The sequence below is a fragment of the Agelaius tricolor genome, unplaced genomic scaffold (assembly GCF_023055355.1).
Source record: "Agelaius tricolor isolate 1412-34295 unplaced genomic scaffold, bAgeTri1.0.p SCAF_1, whole genome shotgun sequence".
Classification (NCBI taxonomy): domain Eukaryota; kingdom Metazoa; phylum Chordata; class Aves; order Passeriformes; family Icteridae; genus Agelaius; species Agelaius tricolor.
Window position 1 is genome coordinate 49041206 of NW_027269261.1, and position 22619 is coordinate 49063824.

The window sequence follows — 22619 nt, forward strand, 5'->3', positions numbered from 1 at the left end:
AGTAGTTACTCTGTATAAAATAAAAATACCACTGGCAGTGCTCCTTCTAGCTGAAAATTCACAGCTCCTTATGCAGGAGGGTATAAAAATCTCCAGTCTCCCCCCTAACCTCACCTGCTGGGATGCTCACAGGAACAGGGCAGGGTGTTGATGGCTCTGTTTCCCAGGAGGACAAAACAAATTCCAATCCAGCCACTTCTTGATAATGTTGCTGTGTACCTGCCTCCAAGTGCAATCCCAGGCATAGGCTAAAGTCTCACCATCACACCCAGCACAGAAGCTGGCTGTGATTTCTTGTGTGGACTGAAAACTACATTGTGCTGATAAGAACTCTGGGGAGTTAAAGGGCAGGGGTGTGGATTCTTTGCTTCTTTCTTGCCAAGGTCAGGATTAAATGAGCGAGATGGTATTTCTTTTTTGGAGTCAGATATTTATTAGTTCTTATCTATATTACAGTCTCACAAACCGTGACTTCTACAGCACTCACTCTAACAAACTAAAAATGGAGCTGTATCTCTCTCTCTACAAGGCCTTTCAAGGATAAACTGTACAATTAAGAAATGACACCTAAATTATTTTTACTTTTAATCCAGTAACCCATGGCCTGCAATGCAGACTTTTTTATCCAATTACACAATACCACCCAAACCATGAAGAAGAAAGTGAAGAGAAAGGACCAGCCACCACCCTAAAACCTCCATCTTGCTGTATATATATTACTATAGTCTAAAACCTTAAACTCTTAAGTTTTCCACAATGTGATATTACACACTTCTATTCAAACTACACACCCATAATCCCAGTTCTGTCATTCAATTTTGGAAGCCTTCTCCACGGCCTCAGGTCAAAAGCAGTGTTCTCTTGGAGGTCAATGCCTGTCAGCACAGAAAGTCTAAAATTCTCAGTAACCAGGGTTCCAAAAACAGGGGGAAAACAGACAGAGAAGCATTTTTTTCTGCACTAACCCCAAGGAGGGCCAATGATGAGCATTTCATCCAAGCCCAAGGGAAATCAGGAGTTTCTGAGAACTGGTTTTCCTCAGCAGCAGGTTGATGCAGGCTGGCCTGTGCATAGCCCATCCACAGCTGCTGGGTGCTGCTGCTCTCTCGGCACTGCCATTCTCTGTCCTTGCCACATGTGATGGATAATCTGTCATGCCAAGCTTTGTTTCCTGCACCTGCCTCCCTCTTTAATATCCAATGTCTCTTGAGCCCAGGAGCTTCATATCAAACTGGCCACAATTTCTAGGACTTCAGCCTCCTGGCAAACTTTGAAATCCTGTAGTGTCAACAAAAATAAATCAGCATAATAGGCTCCATAAAGAAAAATATTTTAAGACTCTCAGTGTAGAAGAGTGTTTCTGGTGAACAAGACTGGTCCTGTGTGGTGCAGGTACAGCACCCATTGAGTACCAAGATCAGTAACCCAATTCCTCCTGACTGAGAAAGTAATCAGCTTTGCTCTTGCCAGCAGTGGCTCAGAAGCATGGAAGTGCACTGAAATATGTACCTCCCCTGGGGAGAGAAGAGAGTTTTAAACCAGAGAGGACTGGAAATCTGGAGCTTGAGTAAGAATAATCTATAGCACTTCCAGATTCTGTCTATATTTTTCTCCAGATGTCTGCCACTATCCAAGTCATTCTGGCACCTTTGAGCTTGAAAACATTGTGAAATTTAAAGACTATTGTTTTAAATTAAAATGATGCAAATGAGACAAGGCATGGATAGTGCCTGAAACTAGGGCCAGTGCCTGAAAAGAGCAGGCAGTAGGCAAACCACCATCTGCACAGCCTGAAGGATAATAACACTGAAATGCTGATCTATGGATTGGTGTTTCTATCTGCTGTGGCTTCCAGCAAGCTTTCATTGAATTTTTCACTGCAGCTGATACCTATTGTCCTGTATGCTCTAAAAAATGCCAGTGATTGAGCAGAATAAATTTTTTATTTTTTGCGTGGCACTAAAATACACAGAAAATTAAAGGGAATCATGCTGCCACCACCATTCAAGTGCAGTTCTGTGTTTCTCTAACATATAAATTTTTGCATTTCTTAAGTTTGTCAATTTCAAACCAACCAATTTCAAGGACTAAGGAACTACATAACTGTTCATATTTTTTCTTGTAAAAGTAAAATTAAGGAAGATGCTGTCTTTTTTGGTATATGCTGTTAAGAGCTCCCCAAATATGGTGACCTCATTGTTGGTCAAACAGCATCATGGGACAGGATGTATCCCCAAATGTAATCCAAGTAAGGAATTTTAACTGCAGATGTTTGAGCTGTACTGTTCCAGTATGATTCAGGGCCAGGTGTTAAATCTGATTTATTTTCTTTAGCATCCCTGTAGCTCCTGGGGCTTCTGTGTACAGCAGCACACGTCGAGCTGGAGCTGCAGAAGCCTCACCCCTTCCTGCTGCTGCCTGGCACTTGGACCCAATAATTGTCTTTGTCACATTTGGTGCATTCTGCAAACAGCCTGATTGCAGCCTCTGTGCTCAGAACACCTCTGACCTGCTCCACATGAAGTGAATTTGAAAGGTCATGCACTACCAGGTACCCTGGAAGCAAATTCCCTGGTATTGGTAAATTGTGTGCACCTGGGAAGAAACAAGATCAAGCCCCCAGCAATGTCTCAACCTCCCATCAGAGAGGCTTATCTGCAAGGAGAGCTCTGTAATGCTGACCTGCCTTCTTACCTGCAAAAGCCTTTGTCCTTACTGGAATGTTGGTGTGATTCTGAAAAGCCAGCTTCCAAAGTCCAGAAGAAATTGTCCTTTGGGGTAACACAAATGAAACATCATTAAGAACATTAGCATGGACAAACTCGGACCGTGGATTTCTCCAAGCAGTCTTATCAAAGCAGATTGTGTGCAAAAACTAATGGCTTTCTTTTTATTAAAAAAAATCATGATTTACCACCCTGTGCTTTAAAATCATGTCTTAAATTATTCCTGGGCCTATGTTTGGAGTTGCCTTTCAAAGAATACCATTAATGATGCCATTAATAAAAATAGCGCTTCAAATGTCACTGTAATTGTATCCTTTGATCTGTGACTTTTGCTTATTAGTACTGCAGTCTGTTGAACTGACATCAGAAGGACAAAAGCTTTTGATAGCTTCTTTTTTCAGCTTAGATTTAAATGATATTGTTCTTTATAAACAACCCAGTGAGATCTCTGCCTTTGTCCATCCTTCTGTGAAGAACTGTCTATCTAACAGAAGTTAATTTCTTTTTTGTTTGTTTTGTTTTGTTTTGTGGCTTTTTTGGTTGTTTTGTTGAGGGGGTTTTTTTGCTTGTTTTAATCTAAACCAAAATAGTGGAGTGGCTAAATTAAAAACGGAATTATTTAATTATGGTCCAAATTACAGAACATAATTAAAGCACACTTGCCTTCACTTAATCTAGCATTAAAATATATAGTGGTAATATTTTTTTTCTTTTGACGAAAGGGTTTTTGTATTATTTCATCCAAATGATATAAATAATTTTAAAGTTCACTTTTTACTCTAAAAAGAGAATAAAAAATTATTTCTTTCTACTATTATGCAACCTTTAGGCTCAGTATCTCACCATCAGGTTCACATAGCAATTTGGAAATACAATGAACAGTAGCTGGGTGTTTCAGCAGTTCTAAGCTAATCTCCAAAACCAGCAACATCATCTCTCATTTTTGCAACACCCTCCTCTTCAGTCTAGGCTAGCCATTTGTCTTGTTCTCAACAGGTGTTTTAGATAATACCCTGTCAATTGTGTCATTATAAATCCCAATCGCCAAATGTTTACACAAAGATTATTAACATCCTACAGTTTCTCACGTCTCATAGTTTTTATTGGAATGTTTCCTTCTGCAAAACCCAGACAGGCACCCTGACCTCAGCACCAGCAGTGCAATCATAAATGTATAAATTGCAAACTGCTGCTGCAGATGGTGAGAGAGGTATATCAGATGCTGCCTTTGCTCTGACTGAAAATGTGGAGGAAGGAAACCCTGGCACAGTGGGAAGATACAGGGCTTGGTGCAAGGCTTTGCCTACAGATGATAAAGGAAACTCAAAGCTTTCAAACTACAGCTTTCATCAGGCACAGGCAGATGCAGATTAGCAGCCAAACCACCCTAAAATAAAGCACTCCTGTGGTTTCTTCATGCAAAATGATGGTAGCTCCTCAGTACTGAGGAATATTCCATGTGGACAATTTTAAATGTGCTGAATGCTCATCTTCCTCAGATTAAGCAAGATGCACAATTCTGAGCTGTTTTACCTGGAGAAACAAGGCTGTGTGCATTCATATTCTGGATAAATGTATGAAGCTTCACAATTAGATATTTTAATGGATCAGCCAGTGCTCTACTTGGCCTGGAGGCATGGAGAATTCTCTAGTTTAGTTATCCTCTCATGTAATTTTTCAAGTTATGATGTGTCCTGTGATATAAAAAAGTGGTGATGTATCTCTCTAGGCAAGACACTTAACTACTTATTACAGAATTCCTCCCTATCTCATGCGGAATTACAAGGGGCTGACTGGCATGGAGCTTTTAATGAAATACTTATTCAGAAGAAAAACATATTGCTTTGTCAGTTCCAGGTCCCACCTACCTTCATTAAACCCCTGTTCTTGCTCCTAGGTTCAGGAGAGAGACATTTAATAAACACTGAGGAGGTGTGAAGTTTATGGTCATGACCACGTGGCCATTTGCAAAGCTTCTGAGCTTGTTGCATGTTGCTACCAGAGACTGATTTTATTAGTTCCCACATTTACAGTCAGACTTGCTATTTAGCTTCTTGTTTATCAAGAGAAGAACCATTAGAACCATGTGCTTGATGGTGTCTTTAGAACTTTAGGACTGTGCCTTTGGACAGGATTCCTTTGCCAGAAATTTATGGTATTCATTCCCTTTTTGGGAAAAGAGGATTTTTCAGTGGTGTCATAGTAGAACGGTACTGGAAACAGGGCAGTGGTAAAAGCAGCAGTTGCCATCAAGAAAAATTTAGCAAATAAATATTTATTAATAAATGAACTCAGAGCAAGTTTCCAGAATTATTAAAAACTAATAGCTGAAAAACATTATCACCTGTGTTTGCAGTCTCCCCATTAGTATGGGAGGAAATGTGTTGCAGGGTACATTGTGCCCTAAATTTAAAAGAAGCTGCAAATCTTTTTGGAAGAGATGCCTCCTGTGCTGTGGCAGTAAGGCAGGAGATGTGCTTGGAGCTTGGATCTTTTATAGAATTTCTCTCTGGCAAAGTTTCTGTGGACAAGGCAACAGTTACTGAAGGGATTGCCATATTCTCTGCAGGCTTCATGCTTGTGCCAGTTTGAATCATTTAATATTATTTGAATAGGTTTTTAGATGCATATTGAATGTGTGTGTGTGTGTGTATGAACAGATATTTTTATCTTACTGGAGATTTAATACTTTGGCAGTCAGCTCTCAAGTGCTTGGGAGCAGAGCCAAGATAATACTTTCTGAAATCTTTTTGAAGTTTTTCTTTTTTGAACCATGAAAATGCTTCATTTTTTTCACCTCAGACTTTTTTTTTTTTTTTTAAGAGGATACTGCCAGCTTTGTCAGCTTTGTCAGCCTCACATTATGTATCACCAACCACACTTTGTGAACAACCCCAGATGAAAAGAGGTCTGGCATTCAACTGCATGTGTACATTGGCATCCTATGGAGAGAATGTGCTCAAGGACTCCCTGTGGATGTCTGGAGTCTCAGTGCATCACTGTGGAATAATAAAATCCTGCCTTCTTCCTGATGTTATGAGACCACAGGGTCTGATCAATGACCTTTTATGAATTCCACTGACTATGAGGGATTTACCTGTATATTCCACTGACCCTGTAGGTAAGATACAGCAGTCAAAATGGATTCATACAAACGAATCTGGTTTTCTGTCTTCCAATAACAGAAACATTATTTATTTATTTATTCAGAAATAATGAGCTCTGCATTCATGGAATCCTAAAATGTGCCAGATTCCCCATCTATAGGATAAAATCTGCAATTCAGAGAGAATCAGAAAATGAGAGAAAAAGGGAAGGAGCATCCAAGCAAACAGATAAAACCACATCTACTGTTTCTTCCTGATTTCCCCCAGTACTACTTGCTGCGTACTTGGAAATTACATAAAATCCCATTTGATTTATTTATCTATTTATTTAACTTTCCTATTGGCTGATATATACATTCCTTTTAAGTTCAGGTGAGTGAAAGGGGCAAGAGATGTACTCTTTTAAAGCTAATAGAATGTTTAATTAAAATTCTAAAAATCCCAATCTTTTTGACTCTTACTTCTTACGTGTTGCTAAAGCTATGAGGAAATTGCCTAAGTAATGAGAGTTTACAACATTTTCTCTTTTTTCTCTCACTGTTTTTCTTCACTGAGATGCTTGTCTATCTTAATGAACATGGGATTTCTTCTATTCCATTTTAGACACATAGTACTATTTGATTTTTCTTCCTTTTCAGATTACAGATTAGAAGGCTTTTTCCTTGCCATAGAGAAGTTTACTGAGTTTATTTTAGATGTGAGAAAAGAAGAAGTTGGCAATACCAATTACTTGTTATTTGTTAATCATCCATCAGAGACTATTATCTCATGTTACATCTATCTGCGCTAGGTATGCAGCATTCCTTCCAATACTGTAGGTTATGAAGTAAACTTTTTTGGTATTCTCATATGTCTGTCATTTATTTCACCAAAACAGAGACACCAGAGATCTTATGGCTCCTCTGTGGCTTCTTACATCATTCCCCAGCAGGTCCCTTCCACTGGAAGTGTCTGATGAAATACCAGGGCCCCACTGCACATACACAGAACTAAACCAAAGGGAAATGGATGGGAATGCTGTCAGGTGGAGCAGGCTGGATGTGCCTGCACATGGAACTAGCCATGGGGGAAAAGGAGCTTTATCAGTCTTTGCAGTATTTTTTACATCCTTCATTTTATGTCTTGCCCATTAAGCCTGAGCATGTGACACTATTAAAAGCTGCTGCAGAGTCCTTCTTGCTAAATTGATAAAAACTGGCTTTTAATGGGACTGAATACAAAAGCTAGCACTACTTAGCAAAGGAAGTTGCCAGATTTCTTAAATAAACTATAGAATAAGCAAAAAAGAAAAGAAAAGAAAAGAAAAAAGCAAACCACCAAACTGATTGCCTCTTGATTAATTGTAGTGGCAACAAAAGCTCAAAATAGCACCATTTATATTGTCAAGTGATTCCCAGATGAATAACTTTTCTTTCATCATAATAGCACACTGTCACAATAAACGTCAGGGGATAATGGATGCATCTAGATTTTCATCCAGAAAGACTGCTTGACAGTAGATTGGGACCGAAAAAGATATGCCACTGAGCAGGAATTACAGCAGGAAAGGAGCTTTCCTTTACTTCTGAATTTGGCTGATGGTCTATTCTGACATGTGTTGCTGAGGAATGCTACTTGGCATTACCTTAAAGCTTTAGAGCATCTCCTGCTGTAAGATTTTTCTTGAAGCTGCTGGAAACATCGTTAAAGTATTTGGGCTGTGATTTTCCAAGAGTTCAACCAACCCGAATTTTAAATGTTCAAATAAAAGACTTCCTTTTGTTCACTTAAAAAGAAAACAAAACATCCAACATTTCTTTAACAAGCACTGAAATTCAGTCTGAGTTTACTATGGAGATTAGGCCTGAGCTGTGTCTGCCAGAGGGATATGAGGTACTTGGCATGGAGACTGGGAACTTCTCCCTGGAGCAGAGAAGCTCTAGGAGATCAGTGGGGAAGCAGACCCATCTGACACAAAGCACTTCTCCCAGGGTGAGCCAGAGATCCCAATATATGCTGTAAACTCCCTGGCAAAAGCACCCCACCATCCTGTAAGGCTGGGCTGTGGTGGGGTGAGGATCCCTTGTCACCACTCAGGTACTGCAAGGACTGAGCAGTGAATCAACACAGCCCAAGCCATGAACAGCAGCCATGAGGCTGGACCTGCTCTGCTGGTGAGTGCAAGCCCAGGCCATGTCACAGCTTGAAAAAGATGGTCAAAAGGGTCAAAAGATGCTCCCCATATAAATAGTTTATGCTTAAAAAGCATAACCTTGTTTTGTTCCTTTTGTATAGACAAGTGAAGACAGCTTTTAAAGATGGGAGCAAACACCATTTTCCTATGGGCTATTTTTCTATTCTGTAGCAGGATTAACTTGTTTTGGGAGTGAATCACGTTCATGTAGTAAATAAAAATTATGTGGTAAGTGAAAATCATGTAGTAAATGAAGAGGGGAATTGAAAGACATTAGACAACTATCTTTCATCAAGTTAAAACATTAGGCTTTATTTCCATCTCTGGGCAGCCATATGTGGTACCAAAATAGCAAAGCTGTGATCTTATTTATGACTTCCTTATAATATTATAAGATTATGTAAATTGAAGTAGCTTAGCCAGAATGGGGACCCACAGTTAATGGTGTGACCCTTTTCTCTCTGTCTCAGTTTTATATGCATCTTTGTGTGACTAAGCCCCATGCCTCACAGGAGAGTTATGGCACAAAATTAGTTCGATTAATTTGAAAGAATTTGAATAAAGAAAGCTTGCTCCCCTTCTCATCACATGTTGGTGGAAACCAACAAAGCATTGGGAATCTGCTCACTATCTGAGCACATTCCCTGCACTGCAAGAGAGGGAGAGATCCTATAAATGGCAGATGGTTATGTGGTGACAAAATTAAAGTCTTTGACCTAAGCCATGTCAAAAAAGAAATCTGAACTACAGAATAATAATCAATCTTATTTTGGACATGCCCTGTTCCAGAATTCTAGGTCTGGAACTAGATCATACCAAGGGACATTAGTGTAGTCTTTAATGTTCAAGATGAGTATAGATAAAAAATCGTAGGGTAGAAAGAGAAGAATCTCTTCTCTTTTTGCTCAGTGCCATCAGTCCTCATTTGTGCTACAGGACTTGCCTTGAAGCAATAGTTTGAAACATTTTTAGAGAAGAGTACCTAAAACCATTAGAAGTGAGACCAACAGGTCACGTTTTATATATATGTGCTTAATATCTGTAGCTGCCATTAATTTCAGGAGAAGATAAGAACTGAAACAGGCTATTTTTTTTTCTTTAAATGTCAAAATGAGAACTTACTGCTTAGCTTTAGGAAAATATTTGCAAATGTTGGTGTTAATATACGATGTGTCAGCCTCCTCACCTGCCAAATGGGGAGGACAGTGCTACATCCCACACAAACACACTGCATTACAGACAGACTGAATCCATAACTATTTATGCTCTGTAAAGCTCTAGGAAAGGAATGCTAGTAGCCTTCCAGATGCCTTTGAAGAGTTGGAGTGTCTTGTACTGGGATGAATAAAGACATGAATATCAGAGGCAGAAAGGACCTGGGGCGTAGCTGCTCAAGTGTAAACACATATTCTGTAAGATGCCATGCCATCAGTTTAAAAAATCTCAGAGGCAATTGTGACAGAAAATGCAGAGGTTCATGAGGCTTAAATCTCTCTTGACTAACTTCAGTGTTTCAGTTCAGGCATGGGAAGGTAAATTTGTTTAGTTCCTGTTTTCAAATTAAAGTTCTCTTTATCGACAATTGAAAGGTGGATTCATGTCTCTTAATTACTGGATTAAAACCAGTAAGTACCTTTTCACCATGGCTTGATGTGATTGTCAATGATGAAGACAAATGTAGTTCAATCATTTTGCAAAGATATGGTGTAAAGTGTAATTTTTTATGGTTTTATGCAGAGCTTTCCTCTCAAAATAAAGGAAGTGCCCAGCCTTCTATTGAGGACTCTTTTTCTTTTTCTTAACCTTGGCAACTGCATGTTAGCCACTCATGGCAGGTATGAGTTCCCTGCAAGAGAGAGAGCTTTTGGAAAAGTTAGCAAAACTGGCCTGACTGGATGACTCAGCATCAGGCTTTAGCTGAACACATCGTGTATTAGGCAACATGGAAGGCCTGCATACTGAATCTTTACATGTAGTTGCTTTTGTAGAGAAGAAAACATGACCAAGTGTGTTTGGAAAAATACTCCTCCCTGGAGAATCCTCTCCCTTTTCTTCTTGAGATCAGGTAGGACATAACGTGCTCCCCAGCTGATATGATGCAATTTCTATACATACTCAATGGCTTGTAGGAGGCTAATTTTTTACATTATGGTAAACTAAAAAATAAAATTAATATTTCACTGCTTGAGTGAACCTTTCCTGGTCGGAAATAATACAGGTTTCCTTTGAATTACTCTACAGATGCAGTTATACTTTCAAATATGGATTAAAGGAGAAGATTACTTTTTATCAATATATCTCCTGTAACTTTAATATTAAGAGCTGGATCCTTATTCCTCTGTCTTGGTCATTTGACATTAATCATCCTCGTGAAACTTGGGTGTTAGAGTTCCACTTAAAAATTTTTAAAGGGTTCAGATTGTCTCAGAAAAGCAGAAGATGGAGAAATTCTTGTCATGGTGTTACTACAACAGGACTATGAGTATTTTAATTTCTTGATACTCTGCTAAGAATTACTCCTAGCCTTTGGCTGGACTGAGCCTAACACAGTGGTAGAAGAATAACTCGTAACATCTCAGCTATTAAGTCCAATATCTCTTTTAAGAATTAGCTCTTCTTGCTGACAGATGCACTTGTTGCCTAATTGGGCTCCTTCTCTTCTGTGTTTTCCTTCTGTTGTCTTTGCCACTGTGACAGTGAGTACAAACTCGGAGAGAATCCACTGCTGACAGGGATGTCTGAGCTTGGGCCATAAGGAGCAAGATATAAAGGTCTAATGGACAGCATGCACCACTTCTCTCATCCAGCCCAGTCAGAACTCTGGATTTTCATGATTTAGCCAGGATTTCATGGACATCAGAGTGAAACAACTCACAGAGGCCTTTCATGCAGCTCCTCTCCCTTTGTTTCTATCATATGCTTTGTGTGGAATACTTGCATGGTTGGGAATTGCTCTCCCTTCCCAGCCAGGACAGGGACAGCAGACCTACCCCTGCCACTTGTGCCCACAGGACAAACACTTGTTCACATTTCAGCTTGCATTTTGCTTAGAAGCCAGATGAAAATGCATCAGCAGAGGCCTCTGGAGCAAGCAAACAAAACAGCCAGAGTCTTGCAACTCCCTACAGGCGTCTTCCCCTGTGGAAGGAGAGAAACAAGTGTGAAGAGCTAGGGCTGGAATTCAGGAGGGTCTGAAGGTGAAGGGAGGCTGAGCCTTGGTGGGCTGTAGGCCATCCCAGACACAGCAGGAAGAAGTCCTACACTCACACAGACCCTGTGACCTGAGTCCCTTGAAGGAGGATGTCAAGGGGGAACTTCCCATCCTTGTCCTTTTCAAAGCTCTTTGTCCCAAACTGGTCACACATAGATCTTGATTGTCTTGGTGAACAGCACCTGTAAAATTCCCTGTGGTCTCAAGGAGCCTGAGAGGGCTCCATGTGCCCTGTCTCTCATCCTCAGCCAGTGACAGTGTGGGCACCTTGTCTCCTGTGCATGTGGGGGACTCTCCTGTGGGACATGCCTGATCTCTGTAAATCAGTGTTCCCTGCCTTTAGCACCAAGAGGCATTTGCATAGAAAGTGTTTGTCTCCCCTGTTTCTTCAGTCAGGCTTGCCCCTTTGTGTCACAGGTGACAAGCTGTTTGTGACAGCAAGATGGAGCACATAGATAAGGGAAAGTCCCAGCAACAGAGCGAGTAAATACTGCTTGCTGTGCTGTTTTTGCCAGCTGTGTGTTGTTCATGCTGCTATGAACAGAGGTGCTGGGGCTCAGAGAGCTCTAAATGCAGACAGGAAACACAAACACAAATGTCTAAAACAAGAACACTGTGCAAGAAAGCTTTTGCTACCCGGGTCCTGATCCTGCTTCCAGCACTGCCCCATGCCCAGCCTGCCATGGACAGGGTATGCCTCGCACAGAAGCTGATAACATCTACCTTAAAAAAACAGCTTTAAGGAGAGAAAGGCTTTGAATGTTTTGTAAGTGCTGGGGAAAGGTCTGTGCACAGCAGCCACTGAAGATGATGATATCTACCTTAAACAAAACAACCCAGCACTAAGGAGGAAAAGGCTCTGAGTGTTTTTCAAATGGTGGTATTGCAATCTGACGACACAGCTTTATTCTGGAGCTGAGACTCAAAGCCTGGATTTTGCTGGGAAAATTAGACCTTAGACCTGCTAGCATTTCTGTCCTCCTGAGGATTAACGGTGTTGTAGACTGTAGTCTTATTTGATGACTTTTATGGCTGCAGCATCTAAGCTTGCCCCAGCTGATGTGACTGTTGTGCCTTCTCATTTTGTGCTCTTTTTTATTCCTTAAGCTTTCACAGACATCACAAATCTTCCTTTAACACTGATCATGACGTAACTGTAAATACAGAAAATGATTCAAAATTATTGAACTGCATGGTGCCACTTCCACAGTTATGCCATGTATGCTATAAAAAGAGGCTGAGTAAGAATGAGCTGGAGTAAGCTGGCATTGAGATCAAGGTGAGAAAGAGAGTAAAAGGACTGTGAAAATTTTCTTTTATTTATACACCCTTCTCCTGAGTTGTTCAGGCCTGAGTTGAAAGGAAAGACCAGCTGAGTTTTTAAACATATCTGAAGGTTTCTAAGCTCAGTTTTCACTTGTGTCCATTGTAAGGGAACACAGTTTCCTTATGCAGCTTTGAAATACCCTTGAGTAGATGAACATGCCGAAGTCATTGAAAGAATCAAGAGCTGAACTGGGGTCAGAGCTGAGGGCCAGGCTGTGATGCACCACATTCATGCCCAGCAGTATGACATGTGCCAGATTGCCCCAGAAGAGCACAAAAAACACATTGGAGGGCATGCAGCATAGCCACCTCTCAAAAAGAGAAATCGAACTCAGAAGGAAAATCTCTTGGCACTGTTGGGGAGCTGCAGCCTGATGGGCACTTCCCCCTGTAATTGTGCCAAGGCTGGTGCAAAGGCATCGCATCAAATGACAAGAACAATGAGCAACAGCAGCCTCAAAAACAGAGATAAGAACAACATCTTCACAACTGCAAAATGGAGCTTGGGGTGGGAAATGAATATTGAAGAAACTCAAAAGTTAACAGCACAGGTACTCAGCCAGCTTCTCAAGGAAAATGACATAATTCAGGACTTAACGCTGATTCACACACATTGAGGATCTTGGCACTGAGAGGCTTCAGTTTCTAAATTAGCATCACACAGATGCCCATGAAAATCCTGGCACAGTTAATAACCTTGCTAAGTATTCTAGGCATTATTTTTAAGCAGAAAAGAAAAAACATCAATCCAATGCCCCCCCCCCCAAAAAAAAAGAAACAAACCAGCAAAAAATCAAAATAATTACCAAGGTGCCTGCCAAATTAAAATACAGTTTAATTGTTCTGTTTAAGTGTTCAAACAAAACATGTATAACACATCCCAGGAAAACACACTCATTTTTGCTTCCTTCCCTAAATAAAAATACATTGATTTGTCAGTGCATTTTCAAGTCTAAAAGATATATTAAAAAACTCCTATAGCATACATTTTTGAAAACATTGCTCAGATTCAGCTTCCATGAGAGACATCGCTCCCAGCAGTGGTATTTAAGCATTTTGCCTTGATAATTTTGCAGTTTGTCTATTATAGTATTACCTAACAAGAGTAGCTAAAGAATGAAGAGCCAACTCCATATGTCTGTTGAGATGCAAACCACAGGAGCTGTCAGGACTTTGTCAGAAGCCATAAGGGACACCCTGCTGGCTCCACAGCACAGTCCTGCTTTCCTTTCTTGCGAGGTCAAGTTGTTGCCTTTCTTTTTGCTCCATCACTTTTCCTGTGTTATTGGGAACAGTGAAGGCCACAGTGGGCCCTCAGTGCCACTCAGACCTCTGAGTGCCAGCAGCTCAGGGAGCAGCAGCGTGAAGCTCCCCCCAGGCACCTGCTCAGGGCTGTATGTACAGCACCGACAGGGCAGCACGGGCTGCTGGGCACGCGGAGAGTGATGGACCATCACAGCCTGGATTATGGCTGTGGGACTGACAGTCTGTCCAGCTGTGGGGCACACCTCACCAGGGGCTGCTGGAGGGCAGCTGGGGAAACAGCTCCTTTTAAACTATTGACTTATTTTGAGGCATTCCAAGGCACCGAACTTCCCCATCTCTAGGCGACACTTGCAAGGAAAATACACTCTTGGTGCACTGCAAAGATACCCTGTGTTAGGAAAGCAGGGACCTGACCAGAGACTGGTCTGCCCTGAGCCAGTCCTTCAGGCACACCATCTTTCCAGGAGGGAGGTCCTGCAGATCTGTTCCTGGTTCAGCCTCAGAGCAGCACGGGGAGGTAGGAGTCCCACACACCATACCGTGGCGTAGGTGGGGGAATGGATCTCATGCCACCTACACATTGAACGGTGTGCAATAAATAAAGTGGGTGGATTAAATGTCATAGATACATACCACTCCTAAACTCTTATCTGTCTGCACTGGTATCTGTGCCAGCTGCTTTTCCACCTACCTAGAGGCCTTTTGGTTATGGAAACCCACAACTCACGACGATATTTTACTTCTGTAGAGATACATTGCTTACGCCCACAGTGAAACCAAGTAGAAAACAAATGCTCTTGCTTGGTGCCAAAGAGTGACCTGCTCTCTTGGGGGAGCCGTCCTGTTTTGTGTGATTTACTGAGATCTGGAAGTTAAATTAAAGGCAAAGAATAGTTTGCTTGTTTTTTTAGTAGGATACAATTTACCTGTAGTACTGGAAATGGCAACCAGTCACTCCTGCTCTCTTCTACCATCTCTGCTTGGGAGCTTGCAGGGTTTGCCAAAATTTGAGTCCAGGTCCAGATATGGGGCCTGTGGTAGTACCACACACTTGGCAGTGTGGCATTCCTTATCTTCTTTGCTAATATCCCTGTTGGGAATCTTACACAGATAAAAATAGGCTACAGTGTCTGCTTCTCCTTCCCAATGATTTGCAGACAGATACTTGCCAAGTGTCTAGTGACTCATTTATTTGGTAAAAAAAAAACGACCACAACAATGCAATCTGCACTCTTTTCCCACTTCCATATAAGAAGCATTTTTAACAGTCACTCAGACTTGTGTAGTATAGATATTAGCAACCTGTTCCCGTTTTTGTCTAAAGAGTGATGGATACAAGCCCAGGGGCCAAATTTCCACTGCCTTTTTCTTTTGGTAGCCACTTACTCCATGCACAATGTACCTGACACCAGTCTGGAGACCCAAGTTATTGAGCAGAGGTTGGGTGGAGGGGCATGGGCTGGGCTGGTGGAGCTGCCAACACTCTGTCCTTGACAGAAGGATGGAGACTAAATCTCAAGCGTGCTTTGCTGCTCCGTGGTTCTGGTCCAGCCATCCATTTAGCCAGTGAAAAATTGCTCTAGATTTTTTTTTCACCAGCTTGTGCAGCATTGCACTGGCTGCTCTGGAGGTGAGTAAGTGCTGTGTTTCTCTGAAGATGTTTTTGTAACTGAATACACTTGGTCAGCAGAACTCTTACTAAGACATAGACAGAAAAGATTTTGAAAACAAAAAGAAAAAGGGATAAAAAAAGAGAAAACCTCTATGAACAAACAGACCAAACTTTTGGCACTTACCACAGAATGAAATGTTACTGTCTGTACTCCTACATTGCAGTAGTTGTAGGTGGACTGACTCCTCAGACATGGGCTCTTGCAAGGCCAGATCCAAACAAAGGAGCCACAGGCCTATTCACAAGTGTAAAGATAAAAAGATCTAGGTTTTCTATGTTTAGTGCCACTTGTTTCTGAAAAACCCAGCAGCCCTCCAAGAAGCATCTTGCTGAGGCACAGAGCAGTTCAGGAGACACCAAAAAGCCACAGTGCCTGTGAGTTGCAGAGCAGGAGCCAGGAGTCCCAGTACTTTGCTCTATCCAGAAGCAGTAAAGGTAGGACACAAAATGCCAGAGTGGATCAATGCCTATCATTTATAGCTGTCAAGAAAACATATTGCAATTTCCCTGATGGGAGAAGCAGACATCTCAAAGACGATTTTTAGAGAAGGGCTGGTGTTTTCCCATGTCCTTGGGAAGCAAAGTTTTCTGTCATTTCCTATTGAATTCTCTTCTACTACTTGTCTGCCTGAATGCATAGTTACAGTGCTTCTGAATTTTATTAGGAAGCCAAAACACTGAGGATTATTACCTAAGCAAAAGTCCTCCAACCCTCCACCATCTCACCTTCATGACACAATTTAATCAATACCTACCTCCATTTAAATATCCCACTGTCTCTTATTCATGATGCTGAAAAGCCCTGGAACAATGAACTACTATACATGACTACTTCCTACTCAAGAAACAAAAAATTAAAAATTGTGGCTTTCTATTTTTAAATAATAAATAGAAAATATTTATTTTACAGCATTTTCAAGATCATTTTGACAAAAAGGCAGTTTTCATCAAGCATTTGACAGACCAAAAGAAAGAACTTCTACAGAAAGCTTTGTAGCTCATACAGCTGCATACACAAGGTGAGTTCTTGCTCTTTAGATATATTTACGTATGTGTATGTTTCCAGTTTTAACAATTACAAACTAAAAGCTAATATACTGAATTTCAAGAAAACTCCTACTCATGATATAATTACATTGCAGTAATAAAATCAGTGCTTAATATGCTCAAAGCAGACAGATATGAAAACAGTATAGTACCTTGCCACATTGCCATCTCCTTGTCTATACAAATCTGCTGAATTTCTTTTTCTTATCTCTCAGATCTTCAAAGACTGGCTTCTTAGTATCTGTACTACTGACAATGTATGTTTTTGGAAACAGCACAGCAGATCTTATACTACAATTGTTAGCAGATAGAATTCATTGCCAGTGCAGTGATCAGGAAAGATGGCATTTTTCTCACTGCTTTAAGGAGTAATCAGCATTTTAAATAAAAGAAACAGCAACAGAAAATATCCCCCTAAAAGCCCCAAGCAGAGCAAAAAAATCAGCTGACTAACCCTCAGGTGTCTTCAATTCATTACAGAGACATCATTATACTGACAAAAACTTGTCTTTGGGCAAAGTCATTTCATGCTTTCCACATCAGGACAATGACAGCAATTGGCCACAAGTAATATTGAAAGGACCAAATATTGTGAAAAGAGGATGAGAAAAAAAGACTGTCTCTGGTTTTGAATATGAGCCAAACATTCCAAAACCAATACTGCATAATTAGGGAAAAACTATGAGATTTGGATCTTCAGAGATGAATTGATAACAAGAGGGACTTTTTAAAATTCAAGTGAAAAGAAAAAAAAATACTCGAATTATGATTAATTCAGAAAAGCTCTGGTAGAATATTCAAAAGAAACATGGTTAAAATCAAGGTTTGCAACTATATTAACAGGAAGACATTCCTTTAAAATATTTTTTGAAATAAAGTGTGGAACTGTGGGACAGATCGTCGTCCTCAGCTGAATTCAGCAGCACTAGCAAAGATCATAGCAGCTAAAATCCTGATCTGTGTATGTATAATAAGCACATTTATAAATAGGTAATCATCATTATAATTAAGTTCAGATCGCAGCAATTAGACCTGGACTTTTATCATGCCAGTCATTTGGGAGCTTTAGATTAGGACCATCTCTAGGAAACACATGAAAGATAGAGGAGGAAGAGGAATAAATGACAGAACTACAAATGCCCGGAAGTGACCTTTAAGCTATATTGTATATTAAACACAAGAAGTGAATGCATAAGAAAAGAACATGCAACCAAACATCATAAAGGGCTTAAAAGAACTGTCAATAGCAAAACCTGGAAATTTATGCACACATTAAGCACTGATGAAATTTCCTGTCCTGACATGATTTCATTTTAAATTATCTGAAGCAGTGAAATAGTTGGTTTACTTTTCCTGTCTCTCACCTGCAAGTTCTAAAACAGCTTTCTTTTTGTTTGTTTTTTTTTTTTTTTTTTTGTTAGCCACACTTGCTGCAAAACATGTAAAATAACAAGTTCTCAATGCACTGGTTATTAATATCATATATCTACTTCATAAAATATCTGCAAAACAAAGCACCCTATTATAAGGGTAACGACTGTCTCAGCTTGTATATGAAAAAAAGGATGTGTTAGCACAGCATACAAACCTTCAAAGATCTATCGAATATTTGTACCAACGCGATATAAAAACATGATTTAAACATAAAAATATTCATAGTATATAAGACAATCTTCCAGTGGTAGTTATTGGACGTTACTCTTCACACACACCATACCCACGCATACAGATACACAAACGTACGCTCACTCTGCTGCCTGGAGGCTCCATAACCCCCAGCGTGGAATTGCCCTTTCTCCAGACTAACAGTTGTTGCTCTAAGTAAACAGCTATTTCTCAATGCATTTTTTTCCAAAGTAACACAAAGGAATGATGCAATGGCATGGCAAAATATGTTGTTTTATGAAAAGATAGTCAATAAATATTGTTCTGCTACAGGAAATGTTGTGTAACAGTTTAGCCACGTGGTTTGCAACCTTTTACAAAAGGGCAGTTTTTCTAGTCCTTATCATGTTACAAGTACTATGGCAAGGCTTTCTTCAGAAACCTCTTGAGTCTTAACTTGATCATATTTCTTGCTCTGTTCACAATCAGCATTAAAAGAAGCCCAAATCCCCCAAAAAGCAGCCTAGTATGAAGAACAAATCGTTCAGATAGGAGTCAGTAAGATCCATGTGCTTTCACATTATCTCATCTCCTCTCCCCAAAATTAAGTTCCACAGTTATACCACCTGTAGAAAGTTCCACAGTTATACTACCTGTAGAAACCAGGAAAAAAGTATTTATGCATATATGTCTCATATACAAGTAGCTTTGTTCCCCCGCACCACACTCTGCCCATACGGCTCCTGGGGGTGTTACCCCCATAGCAGACAAACAGCAGTCATGAGGTGTGCTAATGACTTCTCCAGGTCACACTTACCAGAGTCCTTTTCAAGCATTGCCAAGAAAGGGTGTGACTAAGTGTGATTATATTTTTTTTCCTGCGTGTTTATTCTTTTTATTTTTTTTTTTTTTTTGCTATAGAAGTTGTTCCTTTAGTTTGTGCTTTGTTGTGGTTTCCTAACATTTTCCCAAAGTACTTTTATTTTTAACAGATAGATAATCTTGAGCCCTCAGAATGGATTTTTTATTATCTTTTTGCCTCATTTTAGTTATTTAAGTGCAGGATGAAATTTTTGCCCTGTCATTTGTCACTTTGTTCTCTGCTCTCTCTCCTGCAGCCCTAGGAGGCTTGTCTCCACAAGTCCTCCCAGTGGGCAGCTCCCAAAGTCCTTCCTGTCTTGTCTCTTGCAGCATCTAGAGGGTGGATGAGCTTTGCTTATAATCCCTCAGGATGACAGAGGCGTAGGTCACATCTGGGGGTGTGCACAGCACCGACTCCGACACGGGGGAGCTGGGCACGGAGCTGCCCGAAGCCACTGAATCCCGGAAAGGGGATGGGGGCGTCAGCGCGGGAGAGTCTTCGAGAGTCAGTTTGCTGGTTGCCGGCTCCTCGTCCTCCTCCTCCTCTGTGCTCTTCTCATACACATATCCCTGAATGAGCTTTACCTTCTCACTCTCGGCTTCCTCAGCCGGGGGAGACAGGGGCTCCTGGCTGAAGGCAGCCACCTGGAAAGGCTGCAGGGGCGGCTGCTGCGGTGGCGGGGGTGGGCAGGGGGGCCGCATGCCGTTCCCTGAGCCGGGAGTGGGGAGGACAGCGTTGAAGTCGGGGATGCCGGTGGCAAACTTGTTGACCACTCCTTGCAGCTGATTCATGAGAGACTGTGGCTGCAGGGGCAGGGTCTTGGGGGACTGCTCAGGCAAGAAGAGTTGAGTTTCCTCCGCTGTGGCCTGCAGCGGGGGGGTCGTTGCCACCCGCCTGTGCACTACCATGGAAGGGCTGTTGGACTGGTTGAGGTGAACGGGCTCTCTGTCTTCTTCCTCCACCACATTGTACAGAGTCTTAGTGCTGATGTCGGTAAAAGTCAGACTTTGGCCGTGGCAGTCTTTAGTGAGGGGTTTGATCACCGCTGTCTGATTGCACCCTGTCTCCTGGTTCTTCACATGCACTGAGAGTCTGTGCCATGTATGTTCCCCCTTTGGATCTTGTCTTCCACCTGGTTCAGACCATGACACAGACTTTCCATTAGAACTATGAATAAAATAAAGATGGTTTATTTGCATTTACATTACGAAGACACAGGCAGTATAACAAACAAGCCTACAAAAATACTAATTGCTTTGCCTCATTAGTAAGCCTCCCCCTCCAGTTTTTCATGTCCTCCCAGAAATACTACATGAGAAAACAACACTACGATTTTCATTCAAAAGTGATGCTGGTTATCCATCCTACAGCCAACCTGGAAAGGCTAGCCTGCGGGAAGGGCTCTGGGAGGGCCATCTGTGGTTTGAGGACTTGAGCTGTCATTTGGTATCTAGGTTTGCTCACCATTTTGCAGGGGAGAAGAAAAAAAACACAGGAAAAAGGTCACAGGAAAAGATTTAATTAAGCCTGATTTGCAGCTATTAGAAAATATTTTCAAGCTGTTGGAAGAAAAACAATCCACAGTCATAGCCTTTGGCAAACTGAGTAGAGAGATAAATTGTTTCTAACCCCCTCTTTCCCTTTTATTCCCTCTTCCCCTTAGAAACAGATTAGCTAACAGAGAAATGAAGGACTCCCAGGGCTTCTATCAGGTGGGAGGTAAATGCACTTCTTCCCGGGTGACTGTTTATTTACAATCCAGGCTAAAATTTTGGGACTGAAAACAGTTGGTTTGTGTGGGAGGAGGAACCAGCAGCAGCATGACCATGGTGAGTCAAATCCTCTTACTCCTCATAGGGGCTGTGTCCCACCAAAACGCTGGGCAGTTTGGCTGAGTGAAGATCTGAGGGTCAGGTCCCACTCTGAGGAGCTGTAGGTTTTTGCATTTCCCTGTACCCTTGAAGTGAGCAGTGCTCAAAGCTAAGTGGCAGCTTGTGAGCAGCTGGTGGGACAGGGAGCTGAGCAGTGCTTTAGAGAACCAAGCAACGGTTTAATTGCAGGTCAGGCAGTAGAGATGGTTCACAAATTCTAAAATACATCATCTGGGTGCAAACCAGAGACGGAGAGAAATTCTGACATGATTTATTTGAATCAACCTTATCTCGGGGTTTCATCCCTCAGGGCCCAGAAGCAAACAAAGAATTACATTTCAGACCCTGAGACTGTCATGCAGATGGGAGACAAAGTGAGTGGGAGGCTGGCACAGCAGCCTCACCTCCTGCTACTGCATATACTAGAGGAGATCGTTTCCCCTACAGTATTGCAGTATTGTTGTAAGCATTTTGCTTCCCTTGCTCAGACTCTCATGGTTCTCTTTTTTAAGGGGTAAATAATTGCCACTTGTATTTTATAAAAAAACCCCCCCATATTGACTGACTTTGTCATAGCTGGAAGAGACTGGTACAAGACATACAGCGTTGTAAATCTGTCAAAACAGAAAAGAAATATACATGACAATGTGTCATTTTTCTGTCAAGCAGTAAGTACTCCTGGAGGAAAAAAAAAAAGAATTTTAGGTGGATCCAAGCTGGGAAACTCATCTCCAACTCCAGACTCCAAATGCTGGACTTGTGACTCACCACCTCTGTTGGAACTGGGGCATATGAAAGGGCCAAACTAAAAAATTCATAACTCCCCAAAGCGTGTAGTTGATTGGACCTGGAGTTGTTTTGATTTAGAGCTTTAACCTAAGAGATAAGAAAGTCATGTTCACAACTGAAGAAGGAAACATCTATATTATAGTGATCAATGAAAAGATAAGAATGAAGGCTTAGAACTATTCCTGTTTTGATCAAATAAGCTATGGTATTACTTTTTTTTTTTTTTTTTAATGTGCTATAAAGATAAGCAAATGAGTGTAACTCTTGGGTGTGAAAGTTTTTTAAAGTAATGTTTAACATGCCAAGAACTGCAAACTCTTCACACAGAAACACATTTGGTCTACTTTAACTTCAAAACAAGTATCTTCTTCTAGTGAGGAAAATAAGTCAAGCGCTCTTGTATTTTGCTGATGCTGTAGCTTACAATAACTGCAAACAAAAAAAAATGTTATGATTATCTGCTGCCTTTTGTGCTAAGTCCACTTCTGCATCACTTATTTCTTCACATCTAGTTCTGGTGCATCACCTCACTTTTGAATCCTTCCTCACACCATCTGTTTTTTCTCTATCTCATTTTATTTCCAAGATTTTGTATTTTACATCAAAGGCAAGCACAGCTATTTCAAGGAGCTCACTACCTCTATCTGCAAGTCTTGCTCCTATTTACTTCATTTCCTTCTCCCTCACTCTCAAATTCTGCTCTTACTTCTTTCTTCTGTAGCACTTTCCATAGTCTCAAGTCAATGGCCATGCTTAAACTGTGCTGGGACTGCAATGTCCAAATGTGAGCTGACCATTTCATCTAAATTTGTCTGGTAGCAACTTGCTCGCCAGGGAGAGCTGGTCCTGCTTGCCTCTGCTTGCCAGACCTTACTGCTCATGGCTCCAATGGCCTCATGACAAAGAGCTTTAGGGCTGCAGTGGCTCTCTGTGGGATCCATTTGACAAGATCCATGGATTATTT

General features: G+C 41.1%; 1 protein-coding gene across 6 annotated transcripts in view; it reads right to left on the minus strand.

The window, feature by feature from the left end:
* Window positions 1–13358: 13358 nt before the first annotated feature.
* The window catches only part of GRM1 (glutamate metabotropic receptor 1), a 187213-nt gene continuing 177952 nt past the window's right edge, over window positions 13359–22619 (minus strand). For 3 of the 6 annotated variants that reach the window (XM_071433171.1, XM_071433179.1, XM_071433189.1), the window contains exon 9: window positions 13359–20162. In XM_071433171.1, the coding sequence (XP_071289272.1) occupies window positions 19328–20162 (835 nt within the window). In that variant the 3' untranslated portion in view covers window positions 13359–19327. The remainder of the gene's footprint in view (window positions 20163–22619) is intronic. The other 3 variants (XM_071433199.1, XM_071433214.1, XM_071433206.1) reach the window with 3 other exon arrangements.